The following is a 27,548-nucleotide window of genomic DNA, read 5'->3' as shown; positions in this document are numbered from 1 at the left end:
TCGATCCGTACCGTTTGCAGAAGGATCCCGTGGCATCCCGATGCTCGAAATTCAAAGACAGAGTGTCCCTTTGATATTCAAGAACCTCCATAGCTCGCTGAGAATTCCTTACGTACCGACGTGTTTCGCGCGGTTCTGCGAAATCACTGCGTACCAACGGTTTAGCTTTGTTGACGCAATCTCATCGAGAAACCTGCGTCAATTTCTCTCAGTTCGCGCAAGCCGCAACGGCTCTCTTCAATTTGCCCGCGAGTATACGCGTCTCCCTTCCGTAAAATAATCTCTATAGCGTGTCGCTTTATAGAAATTCCTCAAGCGCTATTTCCGATATTGAATACGAATAACACGTTCCTGTTTACTTAAATACTTAAAATATCTAAAGTAAGGTGCAATTTCCCTTATCTATTTTATACGTTCTACAATATGTATACCAGTCAAATTAGTATGATTACGTTACAAATGATGAGAACAAATACTAACATTCAAATAATTAATGGATCACAGTTTGTTATTGCCCCAATTATTAGTTTTAATTATGGATTATATAATGCTTCTTTCACAAATATCCTTGTTACAATTTTTTTCGGTTTATACATGATACCTACATATATGCATAATATCATGACAGAATAACAGTCGAATATCTGATGATCTTATGAGGAATATACATCTATATAGCCACAAAACGAAGAATTATATTCCACAATTATATTCGTTGAAAAACGGTGGAGGCACTTTTCCGCAAGTGACACTTTTCAGATAACATTCAGATTACTCTTTGTGGCGTCAAGATATGCGTTTCGTCGAACGAGCGTGCAAAGAAGTGACACGTATTAGATGAAGACGTGCCGGCGCATGCGTAAGGTAAAGTGAGCATGACGGTAAACAGGCTCGTATAATTTTTCCAAATGGCACAGCCGAGTAATATGCCGGCTACGGTAAGTGGCGGGCTAAATCTGATAATTGAGTTTTATGCCATCGCACGTCGGCGTAAATCCCCGCGAATACAGCGCGTCCCGGCCGTCCCGGCGTATGGCGCCTCCACTTATCTTACATTCTCTGCATTAAGGGGGCCACCGGCGCGGCGGGGCGCGGCACCGCAACTTGGGATGGAATTAAAACGGCGGGGGTAAAAGGGCGGAACGGAAAATCCTCTCGTTCGTTTCGAGGGCGCTTAAATGGAGCGAGCAGCAGAAATGGAAATCCATGTAATTTTAGATGAATTCAAATTTCAACGCTAGACAGATATAAAATCGTTCGAGATATTTTTTTTTTTTTTTTTTTTTTTTTTTCATTATTACATTTTGAAAGAAAGAAATTATACAAATCGTATGCCCTTTTCCGCGTTCTACTTAAATACAACAAATCTGGTTGGAAAAGCTTCGCGCGATACGATTAAAGTCGATCGATCCTTTCTACGAACGAGAGAACTGGCATTATCCTACACTTAAATTGCTGCTTGTTACACGGTGCCTGCAAGCCGCGGTCATTGATCTTCCATGAGAGAACTAGCCGCTAAATTACGGACATCCTTTGGATCGAGTTGGATCGTTGGCTACCAATGTGCCGCGCGGAATATCTGAACGCCTAATCGAAAATCACTTTCGGACCAATTCAATTATAAAACAGTTAACGGAAAAAGATTGCCGGAGAAATGCGTGGAAATAATTAAAACGCATAGATGCATTGAAATAATGCCGATACGCATACACATTCGCGATATACCATATTCGAAAATCGAATAAGATTTTTGTTGCTCCATTATCGAATTTGCATTATGAAATACAACCGCTACGATATTCGACACTTAATATATATATATATATATATATATATATATATATATATATATATATATATATATATACTATGTGCGCCGATAATCCAAATTCGCATAGGTTAATTTGCTCAGCACTTGCTACGGATGCAAATTTGAATTTGCTTAATGCGAAATATATAAAATAAAATTTACTTATTCAATATTATTTAATCTCACATTAAACATCTAGTTACGAAACACGCGTTCAATCATACTTGTATATTTGAATGTGCAAGAGCGCGTTACGTCAAAAATTAACAGCATGCTATCGAACGAATTAAGCTGAAATAAATTATGTCAAAAGCCGAATGAAGCATTAATGAGTCATGCGAAATAATTCGTCAACATTCGTCGCATAAATCACTGCAAATACGTTAATCGTATTAATGAGTAATTAACGGAAGGCTAGATTTGTAACAACATTCTATCTCTTGGAAATTCAAGATTTTTCTAAAAATTTCATACGTTCGACTCGCGAGGATAGATAAGAGGATTTATTTTTACTTTATTTACACCCCTTCAGCACTATATTTCTTGCCTCGCACTTTTTCAATGACTATATAATACGCAAGTCTGAACTATATATTCCGTGATTTCCGATAAACTGCAAAACGATGAAAGGTGCCGCTCGCAACCAACTCGAGCAAATCGGATCGTTCTATTCGTGCCGGCCTGCCTCTGATTTACGATCCCGGCCGACCAAATCGCTCAATCAACGTAGCGGAGTGACCGCTACGTTGAAGCGTCTAGAACGAACTATCTCGTTTCCGAGTTGATTGCAATCATCTGCGAGGTGCTTGCGTGCGATACTTCGGTGCCACTTCTCCCGCGACAACGACATACTATCTACCTATCTACTCTCGAAAATCGAATGTGAGAGTCGTTATTATAGATTAGCCTCAAGTGATAATGAATAATGAATCAACGAGTGACAAGAAAATGTTAAATGGCGAATAATGTCGGTAGCACTCGGTATATACGGCGCGAATGGAAATACGTCATCTCACAAAGTCGGCAATAACGGCTTGGGGTTTCTGATGCATAAATTGATATTCAATTTCGTAATTAACACCAGCTTCGTGAGAACTAATTTATTATTATCACGCTATTGCTTGAGAAATTTATTGCTGCGATAATAATAATAATAATGATTTATTTTCTTGCATAATATTTTTGCGCAATTCTCAAAAAAAAGAAAAAAAAAAAAAATTGTTTAATCCAAATTTATAATTACAATTGTATATACCTTTTGAACTAGATCGGAGGTCTGTTTATTTTTCGATTATTTTTATTTTATTATACCTTTATTCTTCCATCTCTCACGCCAGACTTATCTCATTTATCGCGCGATTTTTAGGCGCCAGCTCTGGGAGCCGGCAGTCAATCCGATAACGCCAGTCTGATGAGATATCAAACCGGGACGGTTCGTGCCAGCCCGATCGACACATTCGATAAACACGACAATAAAGAATCCCTCGAGGTTCGACTACGTTCGAACTCGGTATGTCGAATCGGTGATGACAAGATCAATCGTCGATACCATATATATATATATATATATATACACGAATCGCAAGCGAACAGCACGTGCCGCGTATCTCTCATCGAGCCCAAATCCTTTATATCGGTCGCATCGACGATTGGCCAGTGCGTCGACGAGTAATTGAAGGTTGTATCGGTGAGGGAACGTTAAGCTCGCTCGACCAGATAAAGGCCACGCCATAGGAGGGGTGGTACGGAGAATTAACGAATCGATCGGCAATTAACATGCTCGTTTTGCTAGGGCAATCGAGGCGAGCCAGGAAACCAGCGTAATTGCGTCGCGATTATGGCGCATACCGCATTGTTCTCGCACATTGTATACGCAAACAACCGAAGATTAATTAACGCAAAATAAAATTTAACCGGCAGCAATGCGTCTTCGCGACAAACGCGTATATCGGTGTGTGGGAAAGGTTCTCTCACTTGCGGTCTAAAATTCGACGCCTGTGATGTAACAATATATTTAATACATCGAATCATTTTGGAAACAACATATAAGTAACATTCAATATATACGTGACAAAATAAAATGCGTTAAAAAATTTACTCGTGTACAAAAATCTCGTGATAAGAACAGAATAAAATAGCGCAGGCCCTCCCTAAAAAAAAAAAAAAAAAAAAAAAAAAGACAGTAGTTTGATCTTAATGTTATACATCTCTCGGAAATGAATCTCCGGCAGCTGGCTAAACGTGTCGTAAGAAACGAAGAGAGAACAAACAGACGATAGCCATTCTCATTCCTCCGCAGAAGTGAATAGATGTTGCGCGACGCAAACCGCAAAGGAGACGCGAGTACGTACTTCCGGCGTCCGCCAGCATGTAATATCAGCGGCATGACCACGAGCCCACACCACCATAGCGACTGGTTGCAAGTCGACGACGCGACGCAGTCGCGATACGTGTATACGTAGATTTACGCTGGTTTTATTGCCGTCGGTACTTGGCATACTTCGTTTTACGGTCGTCGCGCTCGGATTTTCGCCCTGCGATGGAATTTCGTTATTTCCGCCGTGAGGTCGAAAGCCACGAACATCGTACACTTCTCTCGTCGAAACAACGCAGGACCCGCGTGCCACCCTACGAACGTACATCCATATGTTCAAAGGTATGCAAACTCCCCGTGTATGGACTGCAAGAAGAAAAGTTTTCACCACCGCTTCGTGGCTCTCGTCACAAATAATCTTTTAGAGGCCTCTGCAATTTTAATTGTCCCGATCTTTCTCTCTCACAGCTGTGGTTAAACAATAACAAAGAGAGAGAGAGAGAGAGAGAGAGAGAGAGAGAGAGAGAGAGAAGGAAATCTTACAGAATCAAATTTCTGTGAAAGGTAAATCGAAGCTATAGATATTGTTTTTCTGCTTTCAAGTTTTAGACTCGAGATCGAAAATCCTCCCAGTTGCCCGAGATATCAAAGTTTCACCCGCATGATACGCTACGTGACGAAGTTTCAAAGTTTGATGTTATCGATCGAAGAAATTCGAGCGATTCTTCCATAATTCGAGCGAGGATAATGTGGCTGAAAAGTACATTAGCGAACGTAATTTGCACAGCCCGCACGACGCTATCCCGATATGCAAACGTTCGATTATACAACCGGGGATGCATCAAGTTTAAATTGAATAATGATCGTTGCGCGAAACGAGCCTCCATCGCCCGATAACAGCGCGGCAATGATAATATGTAATTCAATTAATGTCGCAGCTATGCACGAGGGCATGCTCACTCCAATTTGCGATTCTCGAACGTATCATTCACAAACGAGCGCCCTTGGCTTGTTTTCCCCTGGCTCATGCCAGGATCTCGCTAGCATGTCCTTGCTAAAACTCAACTCTAGTCGCTGTCGTATGATTTTTCCGTAGCATGGCTTGTATCGTTGAATTAGCAAAATATTGTAATTCTAGAAATTGATGATAAAACACGGACCCACGTGTATCCGTTTTTATCAGATCTCTCAAAATGTATGTATATCTTTTAGTGTAATTTATGCCGCCTGTTTACATAGTAACGTAGAAATGGAATGGGCAGTAGCTACCGGTTCCATTATCACCATTTATCTCCGTTAATTCCATTAATGTCCCGAAAGGTATATTAATTTTCGATAGAATACTTTTTATCTCCCGACATTGAGCTAAACTAACAGCGCGGTAAAATACCATCCCGCGTTCGTGCAATTACCATGGGTACATTTGGTTCTGCGTGAGCCATATTTATATTCTTTATCACTCGTCCGCTTTTTCATCGAGAATATCGACGATAATGTTGCCACGAAAGCATTTTTAATTCAGATCGCTCTACGATATTATTGCTAAATGATTTGATACATTTTGCAAATATAAAGGCGCATTATACAGCTACACGAGCTCATCTTCTCGAATACGAGTAATTTCATCCATTAACGAAAAGAACAGCGTTCGTATCATCAAACTCAGCCCAGATCAAACATAAACTTTTGCATTGTAAAATTTCATGTTATTTCGTGCTCGAGCGAAATTGCATTTTCGATTCCACATTGCTACTAACGTATTCGTCACGTGGATGTCAAACACAAACAGAAAAAAAAGAAACGTATATTCTAGGGAATATCGCGTACCTGGGTATTCCTCGTATATCCGTATCCCATAAACCTCTCATCGTGAGACGGTGCGATATCTTTCGCTACGTAAAACGGCTCGTAAAGGAATTCGAAATTCGTCACGTCATGACTAACGTAGACCTTACCAGTCTTTACGTTTTCATGATATTTATGGGTCGGCGACACGTCCTGCAGCCACCTATAAAATAAAAAGTCCTCAACCTTACGTATGTGATGCGCACTATCCAAATAATATTTTGTATGCTGAATTAACGATTCATATTTTATATACATAGATATAAAGAGAGAGAGAGAGAGAGAGAGAGAGAGGGGGGGGGGAAAGGGAGACAGACAGTTACAACCAAGTATGAATTACGTTCATCGAATAATCATCCCTGAATAACGGCAAAATTACATATATTAAAATCGTATAAACATAGTAAAATTTGTAATAGGAATACCATTATATGTATATTATCGTTATGTGAATTCAATCAATTTTAATTCAACGGATATTAAATCTATTACATAAATATGTTTTAATAATGTCAATATATATTGTATTATTTTCAGTTGATTACAGGAAATATTATTTTAAAAAAATTATAAAAAGCTAATACTTAATAAAATCACTTACCTTGTAAAGTTTGTGGCAAATTGATTATGTATAAAGACTTTTTGGTGAAAAGGCCTGGCTAAGCCCTTCCTCGCCAGTCTGATGAGTTCTGTCTTATTCTGGGGAAATCTCATGCGCATATCCAACTCGTACGTAGGTATTACGTAGGCGCACTTATCACAGTTGTCGTTCCTAAGGAACTCATCGAGCGCGACCGTCAAATTGAAGCTCGGCACGATGTCGACGTCCGTCAGAAACACGTAGTCCGTCTGGCAGTTCTTGCGCGCTAAGTTGCGCATGTGGTTCTGCGGATAAACGTTTCGTATCCGCCAGTTTGTCTGCTCGCTAGATATGTGGCTAGCAAGTTCGTTCAAAGTAGCTTCCGGTTTGGCACAATCGATAATATCCGGCAGCTCGAAGACGCGCGGTTGCTTCTTAGGCGATCGCATCCTCGGTACAGCCAGAGAGAAGATCACCCTCTCTCTGATGGACTCGTAGCATTTTCTCAGGTACACCAGGTAACGCTGCAACACCTCAAACTCCTCGTCACCAGCAGCGTAAAGCGCGACAGACATCGGTCCGGTCCAGTGCAAGGCGACCTGCACTAACGAATGCAGCTTTTCCACGGAACTTTGAGTAGCCAGACACACCCGGTGGGTCTGCGACAACTCCGTAAATTTGCTACCGACCAGCACCGAGTCGAACATTCGGAATATCCGTCGAGTGTCCCATCTGCCGAGCTTGATATCCAGCTGCAGACTGTTAACGTCGGGTAACGTCGGTTGATAATTTTGCGTGATGCATTCCGGTTGTTGTTCCTGCTGCTTGTCGAGGTTGCCAAGATTCCACTCGGTCACGGCGTTCACCTCCATCACTTTCCGTGGGATGGTCTCCGGCACACAAGTCTCCGATTGCAACAGCAGGAACGTTAGCAGCATGTTCGACAGCGCCAAGATGATCACGCTCGTCAGACTGAGATTCCATGGTCGGCATCCCAGCTAGAAACGATAAGAAAAACATACCTGATTATTATTCGGCGTTATCAGAATCAGCATCATTTTGAAGACTTTAAGCCTTCAAGATTTTCAAACTTTCAGATTTCAAGATGCTGCAAGTAATGAACGAGAATGATTTTGCAATCAATTAATAATCTATGTTTTATCTGCGGAATTAATAGCATTATATAATAAATAATATATTTACCATATTTTAATAACAAACAAAAAGAATGGAATTTTTAATTAATACATTTCTTCATTTTTGTAACACTGAAAAGACACTAAATTCGTCGAAAAATAACAATCGCATGACGAATTGACCGTATGATTACGTGACGAAACAGAAATACGAAATATAATAGCTATAAGCTCACGAAACATGACGTTATCGCGACGTCTTAATTAATTATTTTGTTCGTGCTTGCAAAAGTTGCCAAAAACTTGACAAAGAAAATAATCAAGAGGCGAATATCATGTGTTTCTGTCGTAACATGTTCGCATTAAATCGCATGAAACGACTTTCCTCTTTGCCATGTTTTATATTCGCCACTTACTCTTCCAGAACCACAAGGCACAATGTGTCGCCGACTAACGTGAATAATTTCATAGGAACACGTGAGCAGAATAAAACAGACTATAGCGAGATGAAGTCGTCGTGTAATAATGAATCTCGCATTAGTCTTCAGTGGACTAACGTCTCGAAGAACACTAATCCAGGTAACATAAATTCTTTGAAAGCTGGAAAAACTTATACTTGTAATAAATAATTATACATAAAATATATTTGTTATTCGTAAAAAAAAAAACACACAGAAATCTGCGAATTACTTTTGATCAGAGATATTTATCACAATGTTATTTACATAACGTAAAACAAAAGAAAGCGCATTTCTTTCAACATTTTCTTGTTTAAAAAGTATGCAGCTCAAAATTTGCAAAAATGATTGGCTTTGGATCCAAGAAAGATGGTTTCTTTGACTACACATAAGACATAGAATATGAGACTAAAGCAAACGGCAAGAAAATACATCCTGTAAAATGCAGTCAAGCGCGCATGTTGTTCTACACCGTCTCTAAACGTATCAAAACGTGTAATCGGATTATATCTTTTGCGCGTATTTGCGAGAAAAGTTAAAGAAAGCCGACTGGGGGATGCGTTTAAACTAGGAATACCTCGCTCCCTTCTATAAACAGGGAGATTATCCCGACGGATGTTCCAAGGGAAGAACTTATGATAACACCGCAACGGCTAGCGTTGTTTTTAAACAAACCCGTGAAAGTGGTTTGGTCATCGACGAAAGCAAATTGCCGAGCAACTTACTGACAACAGCTTGTCGACTGCAGAGCAAGGGCCACTTTGCTATCTTAATTATCGTTTCGGACTTGATGAAATCCGGTGCAAAAATCAATGCTTACTCTATGACGAGATAAAAAAGAAAAAAAGGGAAGCAGAATTTGTGAATGCTGTAAACAAAGAAAAAACCAAAAAGAGAGACGAGAAACCTATATTTTTTTGTCCAAATTATTACCTTCAAATAAAATTTAATAAATATAAAAATAATAAAAACGTCGTATATAAAATACCGAGAGTTTTATGTCGCGAGAACAATTTTGTGTGTATGTATGTGTGTGTAATATCTCTATTAATAAAATAAAAAATGTTTAATAACGCAATCTCTGTATGGCGCTCGCAAAAGAAATTGATTATAATTTTTTTCGAAACTGTAAAATCCCCAATCAATATTTTATTCCTAACTTTGGCACTGATATAATAATATCAAATAAAAATATTGCCCAATTAATTAATAATTTTATAATGTTATTTTAATTAATATAATTTTTTACGTTATTCATAAAAAAGGATTCATAATTGAAGGATTTTTATATCCTTTGCTTTGATTGCGCTTTGCGCACTTTTATTTCACATATTTTTATCTCTTTGATAAATATTTTAAAAACTTATTCCGTGTGTATATGTGTCTGCGCAAAAGGATGTGGCAACTTGCTTTATATTTACTTTCAGTAAGTTTCATGAACTAAACTTTGAGGTTGAAGCTTTGAGCGAATTATAGCTCATCCAGATTGCCGAACGCTTCAATATTAAGTCTGACAAAAATCGCGCAACTAAATCGTGTTCAACTAATCGATAGGGGCGGGAAATCCGCCCTAATGCACCTTAGGGAACAATGTGTTGTTTCGCAAACGTAAACGTCGGTCGTAAGTATTCCGCCGCGCAGCAAGTTTCGTGTTCGCAAAGGGCAAATGGTAGCCGCAGTGTCTACTAACTGTTGCAAACCTACCGAAAATTATATACATGCCGATAAGAACTTTGCGGCAACCCTTCGTTGCCCTGCTCAACACACACCGCCCGCTTTCCATCTGGATGTTCAACCGGCGGAACTAACACCCGAGGTAAAATCTTCGCGCCCAAGGGAGATAAATCATCCTTCTCCTGCTTCCACCCTCTTTCCCCTTCTCCTTTCCCCCCACGATTCCCGACTCACAATCTTCCCGCACAGATCGCCAGCCTCACCGACAGGCAAACCTTGGCTATTCGGATGCGCCCGCATCTCCACGAGCGAACATGGGAAGAAAGTCTCGAGTGGAAATGCATCTTCTGAAGGAGTCTTGACCGACTTGGGAAAGCGGATATCGGATGCATTAGGGTCACTTCTGTAGAACGAGTAGCGCGCGTAATGTATTTCTCATGATGTTACATTCCTGCAAATTATGACCTTTATATACATATAGTATGTATGTAAAATGCGCGTATATTTATCTCAAGATGCATTTACACGCTTTCCTCTTACGGAACAACTGGTATTCGACGAATGTGACAGATGCAAATATTTGACGACTCAAAGACATATTCGACGCATTATGTGAATTCAATGTCGACGGAAACCAGTAAGAAAGATAATATTTTCATGACATTCCGATTGCTATCTTAGCGAAGAAGCGCAAAATCATCAATAAGGAAAAAAAACTTTATTGTATGTTTTAACTCTAATTCTAGCCCATTTACTTTCAATTCATTATTTAATTTTAGATCTTATCCGAGATGCCTTTCCATATTTACCCATTTACATTTCATGTGTAATAATTAAGTAAAATAGTTCAAACTTGTATAAACTGTTAAAAAATTGTTGCAATTTAGTTGTAAAAATAATGCAAAATAATACAGCATAGAGAAAAACGTTGTTAACGTAAAAATCAGATGTTTAATACAGATATAGTTTTATATGCTTTCTATTTGTAACGTATGCAAACTAATAACGTAGACAATTAATTGTAAATTTGATTTCCCTTTATTACACATTTTTGTAGATAATATATAATAATAGTGATGTTGTGCATACAAGAGAGACCATTTTACATCATTAAACACATTTTGTGAAAAAAGTAAGGAAAAAATGCTGTTTTATTAAATTGTTTAAAACAGCGACACGCGACAAACCAAAAAGTTTCTGACGAATTCTGGCATACTTTATTTTTCTTAACGCGCGCTCCGAGAAAAATCACCATTACACATGACGATGGTACGTATAACGTAGCAACCACAATTTCGTCATAACTATTTTCTTATAATTTGTTCGGTAAACGCGATTTTTCCACTACCATGTTTTCTTTCCATTTCGCTGCTTGCCGTATCATTATTGTGAAAAAGGTACGAACGAGTACCTCGACGACGCAATCATCTTTGTTTTGCGTAAAGAGAACCGCGAAAGAGATGTTTGCACCTCCGCGTGTATGAAAATCTATGGAAATATCACGCGATGAAGTAAGAATAATCTTGTAGCATGTTTTTACAATTACAATTATCATGATATCAGCATTAAAACCTCCTTTAACATATATGTTTTAATCATCGTGTAAAATAATCTACAATTAATTATAATAGAAATAATATAGAACGTGATACTTAAAATATATTTAAAGCATAGGACGTAAATAAAAAAATTTCACATAAATGTTTATAAAATAATATAAAAGTTTCTCCCCTTCTAGGAATACCATATTCTGCTGACAAGCAAAGCATATACGTATAACGTTACAACAATAATGTAATAATAAAATTAATACGACAAAAACAATAATACACACAAGAAGAAATATTTAAGTATATAAAATTGAAATTAAAAAAATGAATAAGTATGCATGCATAATAAAGCAATTATGAATATGAAGAGATTATTAAAAAGCTTTTACGTGCTACGTCGACAAAACTCGTCGACGTTTCTTTGTCGCATCATGTTCTTCGTTGTATACGTTAGTTGCTAACGTCCGCGAAAGGTCGTAGCACGTCGGTGTCGAGAGAAAACATCAGTTGCAGAGATTTTTATAACCCGAAGCGGAAACCCCGGGTGCAACCATGCACGTCGGTGTAAAACGCGAGAAAATTTCAGTCGTCGTCAAGGTTCGCCCGAGAGGACACTGTACCAGCGTTCGTGTCTGGTAGGCAGATGTATTAACTCGTCCTGACTCGTGACGTCACGCATGGCTGCGGGAAAAGAGGAAGAAGGTTCGTACGGGACGTCCTCGTGTTCCCTCCGCAAGGATGTTTGCATGCTATTACCGCCAGCAAATCCCTCTACGTCGCGCGCAGCGGACGCTCATTACAATTGCAAGAGAGGCGGGCGCGCGTTGCAGAAAGTAATATCAGAATGCATTGGGATGTGCATCCGGAAGTGTCCCGAATCCGCGTTCTTCGAAAGGAGCCCGAACACCCGACACTCTCTTTTCCTCCTGTTCGCTTTTTCGCCCGACAGCGTGCGACTGGCGAAGCAGTCTCTGCATAAAGAGAGGGAATTTAATATTTTCGAGCTCTTGAGAAGAGAACTCTCTCCAACTCCATTAAAGAGAAAAAGATTGTTCGTCGACGTGAGATCGCGTGCATAACTCGTAATCGCGATCTCGTAAAGATTAGTGTGTATATCGATTGACATTTGAGAATATTAAGGGAAGTGAATCAAATGATTAATCCGAGCAAATATCTAGAATTCGTGTAAATTATGTATTTATGTATTTATATCCCGATTCAAATATTACATGTGTGTGTACCTAGTCAGAAATATATAGTGACGTGAATGTGACGTCAAACGTCGTAAATCAATGTTGAAGTAAAGTTAAAATTATGATTGACTCGACATCGAAGTGATACAAATTGTTGATTGAATCTTGGATCATCATCGACATAATTTCAATTATGAATTAATCAATTAATTATATTCAAATGTTTTGCAACCATATAGAATTAGTCACAATTATTAATTAAGTAAATAAAATTAATTATGTATGCATTTAATTTATATAGAAATTTTGGTTTTGTGCTTCACGCAGTAAATAGACTATTTCCTATTTGTCCGCTCAGTTTTAAATAATCTGTTTAATATTCTGAATCCCTTGTTGGGATTACATCAGAAATTAAACTGATAAAAAAAACATACACTTTAAATTTTATGTTAGTCTGTTTTTCTTTTGTAGATTTTACATGCATTTCACGAAAACTTGAACTACGAGTTAGTTAACTCTGGACAGGCCACGTAACAGCAAAGCAATAAAACACATATAACAATATTATATATGTATATTTAAAATTTTAAATTTTATCATGCATAGAATTTTTACCATTCATGTATCATACTTATTACTATGATAATAATAATTAATTATTATAATGATAATAATAAAAAGAATTACATACAATCAATTTAGATAATCTCAGATACTATGAAACATTGAAAAATATCAAGTCGATATTCAAAATATAAAAATAATAAGTCGAAAATCGACCTTCAATCGAGCGCTCAGACACGTTAAATCAATATTGAATTAACCTTACACTTCTGACTGATTGTGAGTACGATCATGGACCAAAAATAGATTTTTTTGTCCATGGTTACAATTCAAGATATACGTATAATATCTCTTTCTTCCGCTATTAGCAAAATTCCAAATTTCAAGCACAATCTCTCTATAATTAATATAACAATTTTCCTATGATCTTATCATACACGCAGAATCCGATCAGTAATCAATGTCACGCAGTGACATCAAACGTTAATCGTATCCACTATCGTTCTCCAAAATAGTGCCGCGACTTGTACGATAAGCAATGTTGTTTATAAATACACGATTGCAGTGATGGTGATTTACATGAGAAAAAAGAGAAAGATCGATAGCTAAATTTATACTAATTGTAAGCTTTGCATTGCCAAAGATGATCAACATCGGTCGAACAACAAGATCATTGAGAGTTCACACAATTGATTGATATCCCTTTTCAAAGTCATAGGTAAAAAGCGAACATTAACACAAACATAAAAAGTTAAAAAAACAGTAAATACAATTGCAAGAAAAAGTAAAAAGTTGAAGTGCATTTTTACTAGTAAAATAATAGCGACATACGTACAAGCAGATAATAACAGTCCGATTGGCAAAATCGATTCTTGCATGCCATTATCGTACACATTCTGGGCGTTTTTCAGCAAGCAACACAGATGACACAGTGCAACATAAACTATCATTCTGTCTTCGTTGCTCACTGGAATTGATAGAAGACAGAATAATGCATTTGTGATTAGTTCCACTTGGCAATATTCGCAAACATCCTTTCCATCTTTGTTTAACTTTCAGTGACCAACAAGGTTAAACAAAGACAAAGATGATGCGCAAACGTTGCGATCATCAAATGGAACGCTTGTGTTACCTACGTCACTTGTTGGGAAAACGCCCACCATCGCAATATACTAAGCTTGCGAAAAATCACAAATGTTTTGATCAGAAAGGTTAAATTAGGTTAAGCAGTTAAAAGCTGCCAATAGAACGTGCGATATGTCTACGATATACGAAGTTCCGACGGCTTATAATAATTCAAGCACCGCGAAAACTCATGTGCGCGTCCAAGTAGCTGCTTGCTCCAACGCACGGTTACACAAATCCCTTTACGGTACACGAAGAGCCGACGGCGTAGATACTACGTAGGTATGCGAAGTACTAGCGGAGAGAGACTGTGTGCCAATGTGTGCGGAAGGTGGAGTCACGGCATGATTGATTATGCGAACACGTTGTTATCACTGATTCAGTCTGCAGCGTGTAGCGCGTGTACCGACTGGGGCCGACCGGGGCAAATGTGTGCACATTACACAGCTAACCCATTATCAAATTGTGTACCTGGGCTTTGGTGCGCTCGCTTGCGTTCATGTCTCACGAAGCAAACGTTCCATCGCGAACAAAGATAAAACCTCAGACCTGAATTATAAAAATTTTTAAATTATATCTTCAATAATCAGATGTCTAGCAATTGGATTTTTCTTTTTCCCATCAAATGTGTCTTAAATTATTAATTTCCCTGCAACAATTAGTACATACTTATGTGTACATACGCAATTCATGATTGTAAAAAAATTGAAACCATAATTTGTTAAATTTTTAAATTTTATTATCTGAATTGGGACATTAAAGAATAATAAAATATTTCATAGAACCTAACTCAAAAGCCGAGTTAAAAAAAAAAAAAAAAAAACTTAGTTTTACATTTCCAAATCCTGCAAAATAGTCGTGCAGTTGGCTTGATAAACATCTTGGAGATTCCACATTTGTAACATTCATCAATAATATTCTGAAATTCAGCGAGCACGCGCGCACACAACGAAGGATTACGAAATTAATCAATTGTTTATCTGTTTCACAATGCGTAACGGGTCAATGTGCGTGTGAAATTATTTTTGTCCCTAGTGCAAAAAATTTCCGCACTCGCAACCACTCCGAGAAACCCATACGATTCTAATATTTTTTTTCACGTTGCTCGCCGTTCCGGATTTTGTTAAAGATTCAATTTGAATAACAGACGCATGGAGACGCTGTTCAAATACCGCAAATCGATGTGTTAATTTCACAGTTTTGAAATCTATTCTCCATACATATCGTTAGATTATTAAGAAAATTGGAACGCGATATTTTTTTTATTAATGGAATAACGAAATAAAAGACTCATGACATATTGGATACCATGCCCTTATCAATAATGAAACCTGTCATTATTGTCCATCGTTATTATTATCCATCCTATCATTCGTCATTCATTTTCCAGTAACTTTATTATATATGTGAAGGTATATAAAGATATTTCTCTTTGGGGAAAAAAAATAAATGTAACTATCTCTTTAATAAAAAGGTAATAAACGTTGTGCTTCAAGTCAATAGAAAATATTGGAAATCGCAAAAGTATCTTATTTTCTTTCGATTCTTCTCCCTGCAAATTATCTTTTCACCTTTAATCAATTGAATTTTTTATATTTCGATAATACACATTATCGAAATATCCCATTGGCATAAAACAAATTTTTCTCTTATATCTTTATATCAAAATATTTATATATATGTACATACATATACAGTAAAAAATTAATTGCTAATTTTAACTTTTTTGTATGTCCCAGAAAGTTCTCCTACTTAAAATTTTAAATTAAAATAACTTATTTGTCTTGTGTCACTTGTTGAAAACTAGAAATATTATAAATAATTGATACTTTATATTTATTTTTTTTATTGTAAGTTATTTCTGTTATTGTAAGTTTAAATGTGATGTAAAAATAATATAAATTAATTAAAAACTATATGAAAACGTAACAATAATTCGTAAGAAATGTTGTTAAAACATTTTCAAGTTTATAATTATTTGAAGATTTACTTTAACGTTTCTTTGTTAGAATATTTAACTAATTTTTTTTGAAATATTGATTATTTGAAATAATTGTTATTGATGTGTTAAAAACACTCAAATAATATTCCATTTCTAAGAGACACACACAAAGTGTTAAGTTATGAAGTTGACATAAATGTAATACATGAAAATATTACAAAATATTATAAAAATAATAACATATCAGTTGTATGTTGATTTTACATTGAAATAGTAATCAAAACGTGATAACACAACAGAAAATTTTAACATATAGACGTACAATTTTTTACTGTATATGTCATATTGTTTATTCTTCTTCTTTATCAAATTATTTAGTAATTTTCCACCATATTATTTTTTTTTCATTTTTGCGTATGTAATAGAAAATATTTCTGTTTTTATTTACTCTGCTAGAATATCAATTTTGATTTATTATTTCATAGCACGCTAATCCACATTCTGTCAAGAATTTACATATTTTTTTTATCTTGTATATTTTAATTATATTTTTATTCTCTACAAACATATTCTATTTTATTATTCTATTCTCTATCAAAGTACGCTGTTATCAACAAGAAAAGCAAATTTATGACAAAGAGAAAGAGAGAGAGAAAGAGAAAGAGAAAGAGCAAAGTTTCGCGTGCAAATAAAGACTAAATATCGCCTTTCAATTTTGTCATAGTTTTATTTTACTTCTAGTTCAGTACCTAGATGCAACCACTGCGCCCTGCATTGCGCCGCGCCGGTGCAATGTCGCCGCGTAACAACGTAACTTACGTCGCAAAAATAAACTGAATACCATTCATTACGCTAACCCATTTCGCGCACAAGCGTAATGTCGAAGCCATTGAAAAGCAGAGAATTGGAAATTCTTTGAAACTCGCTCTCTCTTTCTCGCTCTCCTCTCTCTTTCTCATCTCAGTTATCACTAACCGCCGAATACATCGATTGAAAAGAGCCATTCGTGAGAGATGGGGTTTGCGATAATAAATGAAAAAAATCTCGCTCATCCTCTCTGCCAAGAAAATAGGCCGATGTACGTTTTATCGAATTCTCGAGAACGGTATCTCTCGTTAAACTACATATAAGGACGGCGTTGAATTTCAATACCTTGCTGTGAGCCGTTTTATGCTAAACAGGTACTGATAAAAAAATCACTCTATCACCCTGGCGCCACCCTTTCAATGTTCTCATTTATTTGCTCTCGTTTTTGGTCTAGCAACTTTCGACGCACTTGCTGATGAAAATATACGTTCGACTTTGTTATTTGCTAATAAATTTTTGTATTATTTTTTTATTACTAGGAAAGTAAAGGAATTAAAAAATAAATCGACAGAAATTTATTTGCTAAAACTGTTTGAATTTCTTATCTGTAACTTTATTGATTCAATTTCTAGTGACTTTATTTAATTTATTCACTTTTTATGGGATAACGATATCGGAAATGGGATTCTTAGAAAGATACTTTGAAGTTAAAAAGACGAGAGTTTTTCCCTACGTATATATCATGACATACAAAAACAGTTTCTTAACTTACGTCGCGACTTTAAACTTATCGTACTAAAGATCATTGCGAGAGAGCTAGGATCCAACGAAATACATATCAAGGAGCCTTTAATTTATCATCCGGAAACGTAACGTATAATTACGAACTGCTTATGAGTGCAAAAGCTAGTTAGTCGCTTTCTATGGGAGCGCTTTGAAGATGAATTTTGTGGCAAAGTCGTGCGGGCAGAAGTATATCTCCGTTGCAAAAGTTAAGAACGAGAGTCATCATCCTCGTCAAGTATGGCGAAACCAGCAATTAAGCTATCTTTCTTTTTTACTTCGTCCCTCTCTTTTTCTTCCCTACCACGCTTCATACTTGAACCTATCTTTCTGCGTTTTTACGTGATAATTAGCACATCTTCAATTTTCCTGCCAGTGCACGTATTTGCTTCGCATAACTGTCGAGATAATTAAACGAGCTACAATTTTAAGACGTGTCATTGGTAGCTAACTACGATGCAAAAGGTTGTTTATGACGAGCTAAAAGTATGGAAAACGTGATGGCAGTAGTCAAGCCTACCCGAGTTTTCTGTTTCTCAGACATGTAAATCATGTCGCGACATACCCTCCCGAGTCATCTCAACGAATAATTACTGTCCTTCTCTCTTTATATATAAGCTTCGTGTAAAAAGCTGCTGCGAAGCTATAAAAAAGCTAACATGAGATATTCAGTGAGAAATGATTATGTATACATTACCGGTACATAATGAATAAAAAATTATATCTTAAAAAAGATGGAATTTGTGAATTGTGAATATAACTTTTATGTTGTTGGAGTATACATACAGCACTTATAAAAGCACTTAATGATGCATTCGGTGAATTTTGCATAACATCCTGCAGAATAAAATAGAGTTATAGATATGTTTAATCTAATTAAAAGCGGTTTACTCTTTCTAAAATAATTTATTTAAAATTTCCGAACAAAATAGGTATATTTCGAGCCTTACATACACGAGAACCAATATTTGATAAATTCACGTTTAATGAAATATAAATTAAATTAGATACTTCTCAATCTGTATAAAAATAAATCAAATAATACCGAACAAGCTGAATTACTTTAATTTGTACATAGGCTCACAACAATGCGTGTGCAGAGAGAAAAATTTTTCGTGAATTTTTCGGACACAGAAAATTAAATTACTCTCTCATAGATCTCTTATTTCAAAACCTGTAAATATTATATCCAATAAACGAAATGTGAAAACACGCATATTCGTCGTTTAATAAGGGCCCTTCATCAAATTCAACACAGTATGGTGGCGCATTATTCCAAGATTCATAGAATCGGTGTTGTGTGTCTCGTAAAAAATGATGAGGACACGTAAACATATGTATATAGGGGCGCAAAACAGAAGCCCGGATGTCGAATAAAAGAAAGAAAAAATTCGTCTCCCACAGAACGCGAAAAACTTTAGACAAACGGTGTGTATATTCGGCAGCACTATAATGCAATGTTTTCGATTCGCATATCCGGTATGCATCCCAACCCATTGAAAACACAGCCGGAAACGATAAAACAATATACCTGGTCGCGCTCGTGAGTCTCGCATCGAAAACACTTGGAAAATGTATTGAAAACACTCGAAAATGATTGAAATCAAACAAGTTACGAGGTTGAGAGAGAGAGAGAGAGAGAGAGAGATGAGTGAGAAGGAGAACTCTATCTCTCTATCGGACATTCCAAATACACGAGGTCGATAGTTCAAATCGAACCAACGATTTTGGACGCTGCTCGTTGGCAGGAGATACTATCAACGAGAGCAGTGGCACAGAAGGATAACTCGACCGCGGATAAATTGGTCGTTTCGGGATTGCTGTATCCACGGTGTATCCACGTCGAGTACTCGCTATATTTTCGCTCCGGGGCGGCCGATCAAGCATCCGGTGGATTATACGAATGCTGATTTCCGTCAACTCATTCGACGACGCGATGTAACGCGAAAAATCTAGTTACGAATACTTATCTAACAGAGTGTATTTGCATTACTGGTATTACATCTGACACATTATCTCCTTAAATATTTCCGTGATCGCAATCACGTATCGACATTATAACGATTCGTAATACTTATAAATTATAATATTATTAAATTTTTTTTTTCCGTTATTATTCGAAACTTTGATCTTTTTAGATCACGACGGCTGACTAACTTAATGAAAAATTTACTGTTACGCAAATATTATACACAACTTACAAACTCTACTCTGTATTTATCTTTAAAATTTTCAGATATGAACCGGCACAGCACATGTAATTATTTATTGTATATGTATGGAAACTTTCATAATTATGATGTTTTACGAAACGTACAGCCGCAATTAAATATTTTATGAATATCGACGCACGGAGTGAGAGCATATACCAGTGCAAAAAATTATATTCTAATTTTTTTAAAGAAACATTTTATCGTTCGATGAAGTAAAACATTTTTAAATTTAATTAATTGCGCTCAATGTATATATATATATATATATATTGAGCGCAATTAATTAAATATATATATATATATATATCTGTAATATATAGAAGGTAAAAAATAAGATAATTATATCAGTACACAATCCATGAATAATTGTATCCAATCAATAATAATGTATTTCTCTTAATATTCGCGAACACAATAACAATTAATTATTTAAACTTAACGTTCTTATTGTTGGTATTAATGCAAAAGCCATTAGTATGATACGAATTTGTATCGGCTAGCTCGTCACAAAAAGGACATCGTAGCTGATGTGCGATAACAAACGCGCCACAATTAAAACATAAATAATCGCGGTTTACATAAATAATCATCCGTACATCCACGCGGCCGTTAATGTGAAACGCTGTTAATTATTAGATTTATTCGTTAATAATTGCCAGGCAGAGTGATCAGCTACGCCGATAATTAACGGGACAACGCAACAGAGTGGGCGAATCAACACGCGATGAATCCGCAATTAGGAAAAAACCATCGTCGGTTCCACGGATATTTATGAAATATACAAACTTATGGAAGCGTAAAATATGTATAAAATCGTCGCTCACGCTTGAGAAACTTTGTTTATGCATTAAGCAAACGATAATTACATTTTATTGACAATTATTTCAATAGAGTGTCGATAGACAAAATTCTATAATCATAATTTGTTTGTACCAGCCGCAAGCAATTTACGCACACACTTTCTCAAGCTACGTTAAATGAAGCTTTGCATAAAGCTTACTTCGATATATTAACAACGCGGAAAATATTTGAAACACGTTATATAACTGAAATCGCTTGTTGAAAAAAATAATAAGAAAAAAGAATTTAAGTTGCGTGAAGGTACAATCACGATTTACAAACAATCAACAAATTGCGATATTAAGTACATTGCACACAATAAGAAGCACTGTACATTTATGCCCTAATTATTCTGAAATAGTACAATCACTGCACTCGTAAGGTACGTATAAATCAATAATATTTCCCAATGCGTGACAATATTATATTTTATAAAAAAATATGACTGCCTATTTTTTTACTTAAATAGATAAACTATTCCAAGGAGATATTCCCTCTTGTTTTTTATTGATAATAAATTTATTTATATTTATTGTATCGATACATTAGAAATACACAAGTCGCCTCGTTTCTTTTTAAATATTTCATAATTAGTCGGAGCCGGACAATGATCCGTCTGTCGCGACTGTATCGCCGCAAAACAATATGGTATATGTAAGTACGCGCGAAGAGAAAGCGTATCAACACTTCTCGCTCGCGTCAATTCATTAAGACAGCTTTCATAGAGTCGGATAACCGGCGCGATTATTGCCTCGCCTGAAGCGTCCCAATCAACAGAGCGTCAGGTATCCTTGTATAGATGAGCGGGTGTCGAGGAACGGACGGGCATAAACGAACGAACAAGAGGGGAGAAGAGGATGGAAGTGCCAGGAAAGGGGAGTTGAACCGAGCGAAATAGAAGATAATTCCCATTGTTCCGCGTTGGACGCCCGCGAGGCGCCCGCCACTTCAAAGCCAGGTTGCGCGCGCCAGTTTGCCTCTATCTCTCCCGAGCCGTAACTCTCTCATCGAACCCGGCGTCTGGCAGTTAATGAACTGCCCTTCGGCAGTAGCAACGTACATACTCGCCATCCTAGGAACCAGCCAACCGTTATAGAACCATTATCCATTTACATAAAGGGCTGCCGCAAAATCGGAACTAAAGGTTTACGTCGCGCACTTCGTTCCTTTTCTCTCTCCCTTCGAAAACTATCCTCTTCTTAGTTGCCGATTAATAGTCTTTGATAAAATACATCGCGATTTTCATTGTGCAATTGTGCGAACGTAAGTTGGGCATTACTATAGAAAGTTGTATGGTCATAAGATGTATATTAACGCTCAAATAATTCGACTATACGAGATATACATATACAAGTTTATTACAAGATATGGATCATATGAAGCTACATTCGCCTGTTATATAAATTAATGCTTATTGGAATTTAAAATTTAAAAAGATACGCGATATATACAATTTTATTTCTGTTTGAATTTATTAAACTTTTGTATATCTTATTGTACATTTTATTTTATATTTTACTCACATCTTTTTTATTTATACAGTATGCCGAATTAAAATATGGATTTAATATCGGTAAGATAATATTACAACATTCTTACCACTCATTAATAAACATTTTTTCTACGAAAAATTGTAGCTATAAAAAATTTGTAGTTCGATAATCTTATAAATGTGTGCTTACCGACTGTCTGACTCATTATAAACGATAACTGATAATATTGCAAACATCTATCATAAATAAAGTATTCGTATACATATATCATTTTTGCTAAAGTAAGTACATATATCCACGTAAGGCAAGATGTCTAATCGATGTCATAAATTAGAAACAAGGTAGTAGAGCATAGCTATCTTAACCATTTACGTATAGATTTACGCTCAAACTTGTTAATTAAAAATCAGTAGAGAATTAGAAGCTAGCATGTAGAGATTACATATCAGTTACCTGAAACTGTATAGGCTAACAATAAGTCAAATAAAGTGGAAAGAATCGAAGAATGAAAAGTGGAACAAAAGTGGAATTAACCCTTACATAACACATCTATATATTTCTGACAAATAATACGCAGGCGCTTAATCGTGACTTCGATTTATGTTTTTGCTGTATCTTTACTTAGAATTAATTTTTTAGATTATCGTACATGAATTGAAACTCTACACTTTAACAAGTGTGCTCATGAAAAGTTTATTGATATAGTTATAGTTTCATGTGAGAAAACCTAGAAGCGAGCATTCGGTATAACGTCGAAAAAATATCACTTTTTACATTAAAAATTTTATATCCGATATAAGGTATTGCAACAGGAAAAATTGAGTACAATTTTGAAATAAAAGTTCCATGTAACACAAAAAAATTACTTAACTTATAATGCATTGCAAAAAGTTGAATTGTTCAGAGGAGTTAATATAACGTATTTTTTTTCCCTTCTTTCTTATGAATTGCTTAGTTTTGTTTATGTAAGGTTAAATAAATGAACAATAATTTCAGATAATTCAAATTTTTCTTTTTATTATAAAATATTCATAAATTTTTACAAAAAAATATTTATAAACTTTTAGAAAAAAAATGTTTTTTTTATAGTTTTAGTGGTTGATAATTATCGGCACAATCAGAATCTAATCGTTAGTTCGATTCGATACGTTCGGCATATTAGACGCATACATGCCATGCATGCACTCGTTTTAATGTCTTTTTTACGTGAGTAGAAGGCATATTGCTGACGTCGCGCCATTCCAAACGATTATCCTAGTTCAACTGTAAAAGAGATATTTCAATATCAAGGACATCCTTGATGAACGAACGGATGTTTGTTTATTGTAAAAGAATAGCTTATGTGGAGGTATAACTCCATAAGAGTTATGGCCAGTTTTTGTAAAAAAATTCGGCGCTCTATAGTTTTATTAATCTGATTAAACTTATGTAAAATCAATCTTGTTGAGGAAAATATGAGGCTAGTGAATCTATGGTTGTAACACAGTTGATCAAATGTATGAATTTTTCCTTTGGTAATGTTGTAAAGTATAATATTCGGTTAGGTTTATGCTATATCAACATTTATCTCTTTATTATCAATGTATATGCAGTGTCGACCAGAAATACGACTTTGTTCTTTTTCGGTGAAGGTGGCTAGGATTTGATTTTCATCAAAAGCAAATTGTAGTATTGACTTTTTGGTTCTTTATAAACGATAGTAATATTTGTTATTTGTTCTTTCTTATAATTTCGACTGTCATCAGTAAAAAATCTTTCAGCATGCATTGAAAACATTCCACTAATGAAAATGAATTGTCGCAAGTGATGTTATAGTTTGTATTATGAATTAACTTCAATAACGTTTGAATAGCTAAATACCGTTTCCAGATGTTCGAGACACACTTTTCTTATAGTGTAACGGTTATCATATACAAAGTGTATTTATCATTCATCATTATAATTTTGATGTTATACTTATCAAATTTACTAGCCATGTAGCGGAATAAATACCGATTTTTAAATAACAATAGCTGCTCTTCTATTATGCAGTTCTTCCTAGGCCTGTAATACTTTCTGCAGTTTGCAATAAATTCATCCCAAATCTCGCGAATTAGAGTGAATTTATTCCCTTTCCTTCGCTCTTCTCAGATGATTTCATCATCGAAACAAAATGATATTAAGAAGACGAATTGCTGGCACGTCATTATTCCATGAAATATGATTATCTTAAAATCCTTCAACCATAATTTTTTCGATGACACTTTTCCTCTCTTTTGAAGTCTCGCTACATATAAAAGTTCAATTACAGCGTTTAACTCGATCAATGCTGTCTTTCTATAGTACATTGCCTTTGGCAGAATTGAAAGCTTTCGTGTAATCTCCTTGTCCGTACGACTATTTTTTTCTAGCAGTATCTCAGGAATCAACAGCAAATATGCTTCGAGCAGTGAATTAACGTTCGTTGTCCCAAAATATCAGGTAAATGGAGCGTCAACTTTGAATATCATTTGCTGCATCTTTCGAAAAAGTTATAACACTTTAAGACTTTTCAAGTAGAATAGTCAGCTTCCGCCCCTTCTTAGATATAAAAAACCTGTAAAACTGAAGTTAACGATAATTGTTTTTGCGAACGTGCAGTTTCTGCTTCTTCGATATGATGATTTGGGGAGTTGTTATTATGGTCATTACTTTCTGTAGAGGGAGTCTGACTAATAGTCAGACTCGAGGTCTTCGCCACTTCTCTCCTTTGTATCGGACGTATTTTGTATTTTCACGTGAGCCTTTTCTTCAGAAGTCTTGTCTTCGTCGAATGTTTCAAATTCTTGTAGCCTCAGTAAACGGACTACTTCATCTATCGATTTTTTATCTGCAATCATACTGACCTATTAAAAATATGAAATAAAAAAAATAAGAGAAATAACAAAAAATAAGAAAAAATTTTTACTTACCATCCGTATTTTGAAACGTTGAATGTACACGGGATATGCAACGACCTTAGAACACACGTTTAGACACGATTTATCCAGTAGCTAACGACAGAGTGACTACGAACGCTTGTAGGTGCACCATTTAAATGTTTTTTCATTAGATAATGCAAAGTCAAAATTTATTTTCTATTAATGTATAACGTTAAAGTAAAAAAAAATAAAGTTGTGATATATCCCAGATGAACCCTAAGGGTTAACGGAAATAAAAAATAATCAAAGCTACGTTCACGAACACGTGACAATTGCACTTCCTCTCAAGTGGCGACACCTTCCCGTGGCCGTTCTGTTCTGTCAGACACACAGCTGACACGTTTGCCAGCCAACGATGATACAACGAGCAAGACGAGTAGCGCTACTCCACCGTCACTCATAACAAACCCCACTCGCGTACAGTCGTCATTCCCCGGACGGCGACGAGCACCACCGTGCCAACCCTCTGTCATAGCTCGCAAGGCGCCTCGCTCGCTTACTCACCTGAACCATTGATGTGTGCTGGCACGCGAGACAGACTTCCTCCCCGCTTGACGGCAGTCTGATGGCGTAATCAGCCGATTCGGGTTGACGACATTCACCGTACATCCGCCGTCACCATCGGTGGTGGTACCATCGGTTAAGTCCTGACGGACGACAACGCGCACACCCTCACTCGCGCAACAACCACGCCCGCGCGAGTCTCTTCTGCCGCGCGCGAGAAACACGTCAGTATGTGGCTCGAGGGAGAAAAAAAAAAGAAAAGAATCCTGTATGCGTTTGTTTACGGATATGTATCTTAGGCCTGACGAGTTATCGGCCACGGTGACAGTTCTCTCTCGCTCGTGCAAAACTCGCCGCAGCGTGTCGGCAGATTAGTTCCGCGCATGCGACGAACGCGCGCGCAACCGGTGGATCGATCAACCCTTCACGACGAGTAATGCTAATGCCACGTTCTCCCGCGAAGGTCTACCTCACCTCACGACAGGGATCGAGTACAGTAAGATAGTGTAGGGTAAGACCAAGTAATTGGTTATTTGCGAGAGATATACAATCTTCCCTATAATGTTAAACTCGCGGTTAAACTCGTATAATTAATAATTTTGGAAATACGTGTAGGTGTGTATATGTGAGAGAGAATTTAGCACGCAAAAATAATGAAAAAGTTTTTGTGTTTGATAAATATTTGTTCTATCTGATCTCGCTTATAAATTATCGCGTTTTCTTGTGTATTAGAAATACTATTATCTTTACAGAAAATATTCAAAATAAACATCCTAATCTTAAAACACATTACATATCTGATTCTTATTAAAAGTTTAATGAATTTCGAAAATACAAGAATTATTCAAACATAAAAGCGACTGTAACTCGAAGGAATGAAGTCTCAATCCGTCGTAAAATGAAAAAAAAATATTAGAAAACTTTAGACTCGATAAATCGAAACACGAGTAACGTTGGGCTCTACGCGAAACCTGTGAAAGTAATTTCAGCTGCGGGCGATGAATACATTGTTCAGAAACAGCGCTTGATTATAGAAGCGTAATAACAGATTTAGCCGTGACCGTGGCAGCGGAATCATCTTTCCGGAGAGCAACAGTAGCGCATTTACATATTCAGAAGACCAGCCGCAACACGATGAGAGCGAACACTTTACGGTCGCCGATTTTCCGGATCTTTAAGTTTAACTCGGCTGCGTAAAACACCACGTGGATCATGGTCGATAAAAATATTCTCTTGGTACCCATCGTCTCTCCGACTATCCCGCGTGCAATTCGCTATTCTTGGCAAACGCTCATTTTCCGCACGATCATCATTCTCTAGGTGGAAAGAACTTTGAATAATTCTAGAACCGTGCAGAGAAAGACAAATTTTCGGTATACAATTGCATGCTGTAGAGATTCGTCCGTATGCATGCGTATAAAAAGCGCACACGGACATAAAAAAAGAAATAGATATTTAAAAACATAATAAAAACATAATATGATTTATGAAATAAATAAATTTATTGAACGATATATATATTTAAAACTGCTTTTTTTCGTTTTGGTTAAAGCTATCGTATAATATAAAAGAAATGGATTCGACATTATTGGCAAATGACCCGCTTTTTCCTTTTGCGATTAAGATTTCAGATATTAAAGGACAGTCTGATATAAATACATATATCTCTGTTGTAGAAATATTTTATAACATTTATATATATAAAATATATGTTCGCGTTTACGTCCATACATATTACCGTCGCAACTCGTTTCATCGCGGCATCAAGGGGGTAACAG

At 36.3% G+C, this 27,548-nt stretch overlaps 1 protein-coding gene across 4 annotated transcripts in view; it reads right to left on the bottom strand.

Annotated features, from left to right (window-relative positions):
• The window catches only part of LOC140669949 (beta-1,4-glucuronyltransferase 1), a 38,660-nt gene that overhangs the window by 10,316 nt on the left and 796 nt on the right, over positions 1-27,548 (bottom strand). Inside the window, exons 1-3 of one of the 4 annotated variants that reach the window (XM_072900208.1) lie at positions 25,771-26,463; positions 6,571-7,547; positions 5,952-6,132 (exon numbers count right to left, since the gene is read on the bottom strand). In XM_072900208.1, the coding sequence (XP_072756309.1) occupies positions 5,952-6,132; positions 6,571-7,547; positions 25,771-25,875 (1,263 nt within the window). In that variant the 5' untranslated portion in view covers positions 25,876-26,463. Of the gene's footprint in view, positions 1-5,951; positions 6,133-6,570; positions 7,548-13,959; positions 15,891-25,770; positions 26,464-27,548 lie in introns of those variants that run through there. The other 3 variants (XM_072900216.1, XM_072900233.1, XM_072900224.1) reach the window with 3 other exon arrangements.

The sequence above is a fragment of the Anoplolepis gracilipes genome, chromosome 1 (assembly GCF_047496725.1).
Source record: "Anoplolepis gracilipes chromosome 1, ASM4749672v1, whole genome shotgun sequence".
Classification (NCBI taxonomy): domain Eukaryota; kingdom Metazoa; phylum Arthropoda; class Insecta; order Hymenoptera; family Formicidae; genus Anoplolepis; species Anoplolepis gracilipes.
This window is presented reverse-complemented; position numbering and strand designations above follow the sequence as displayed.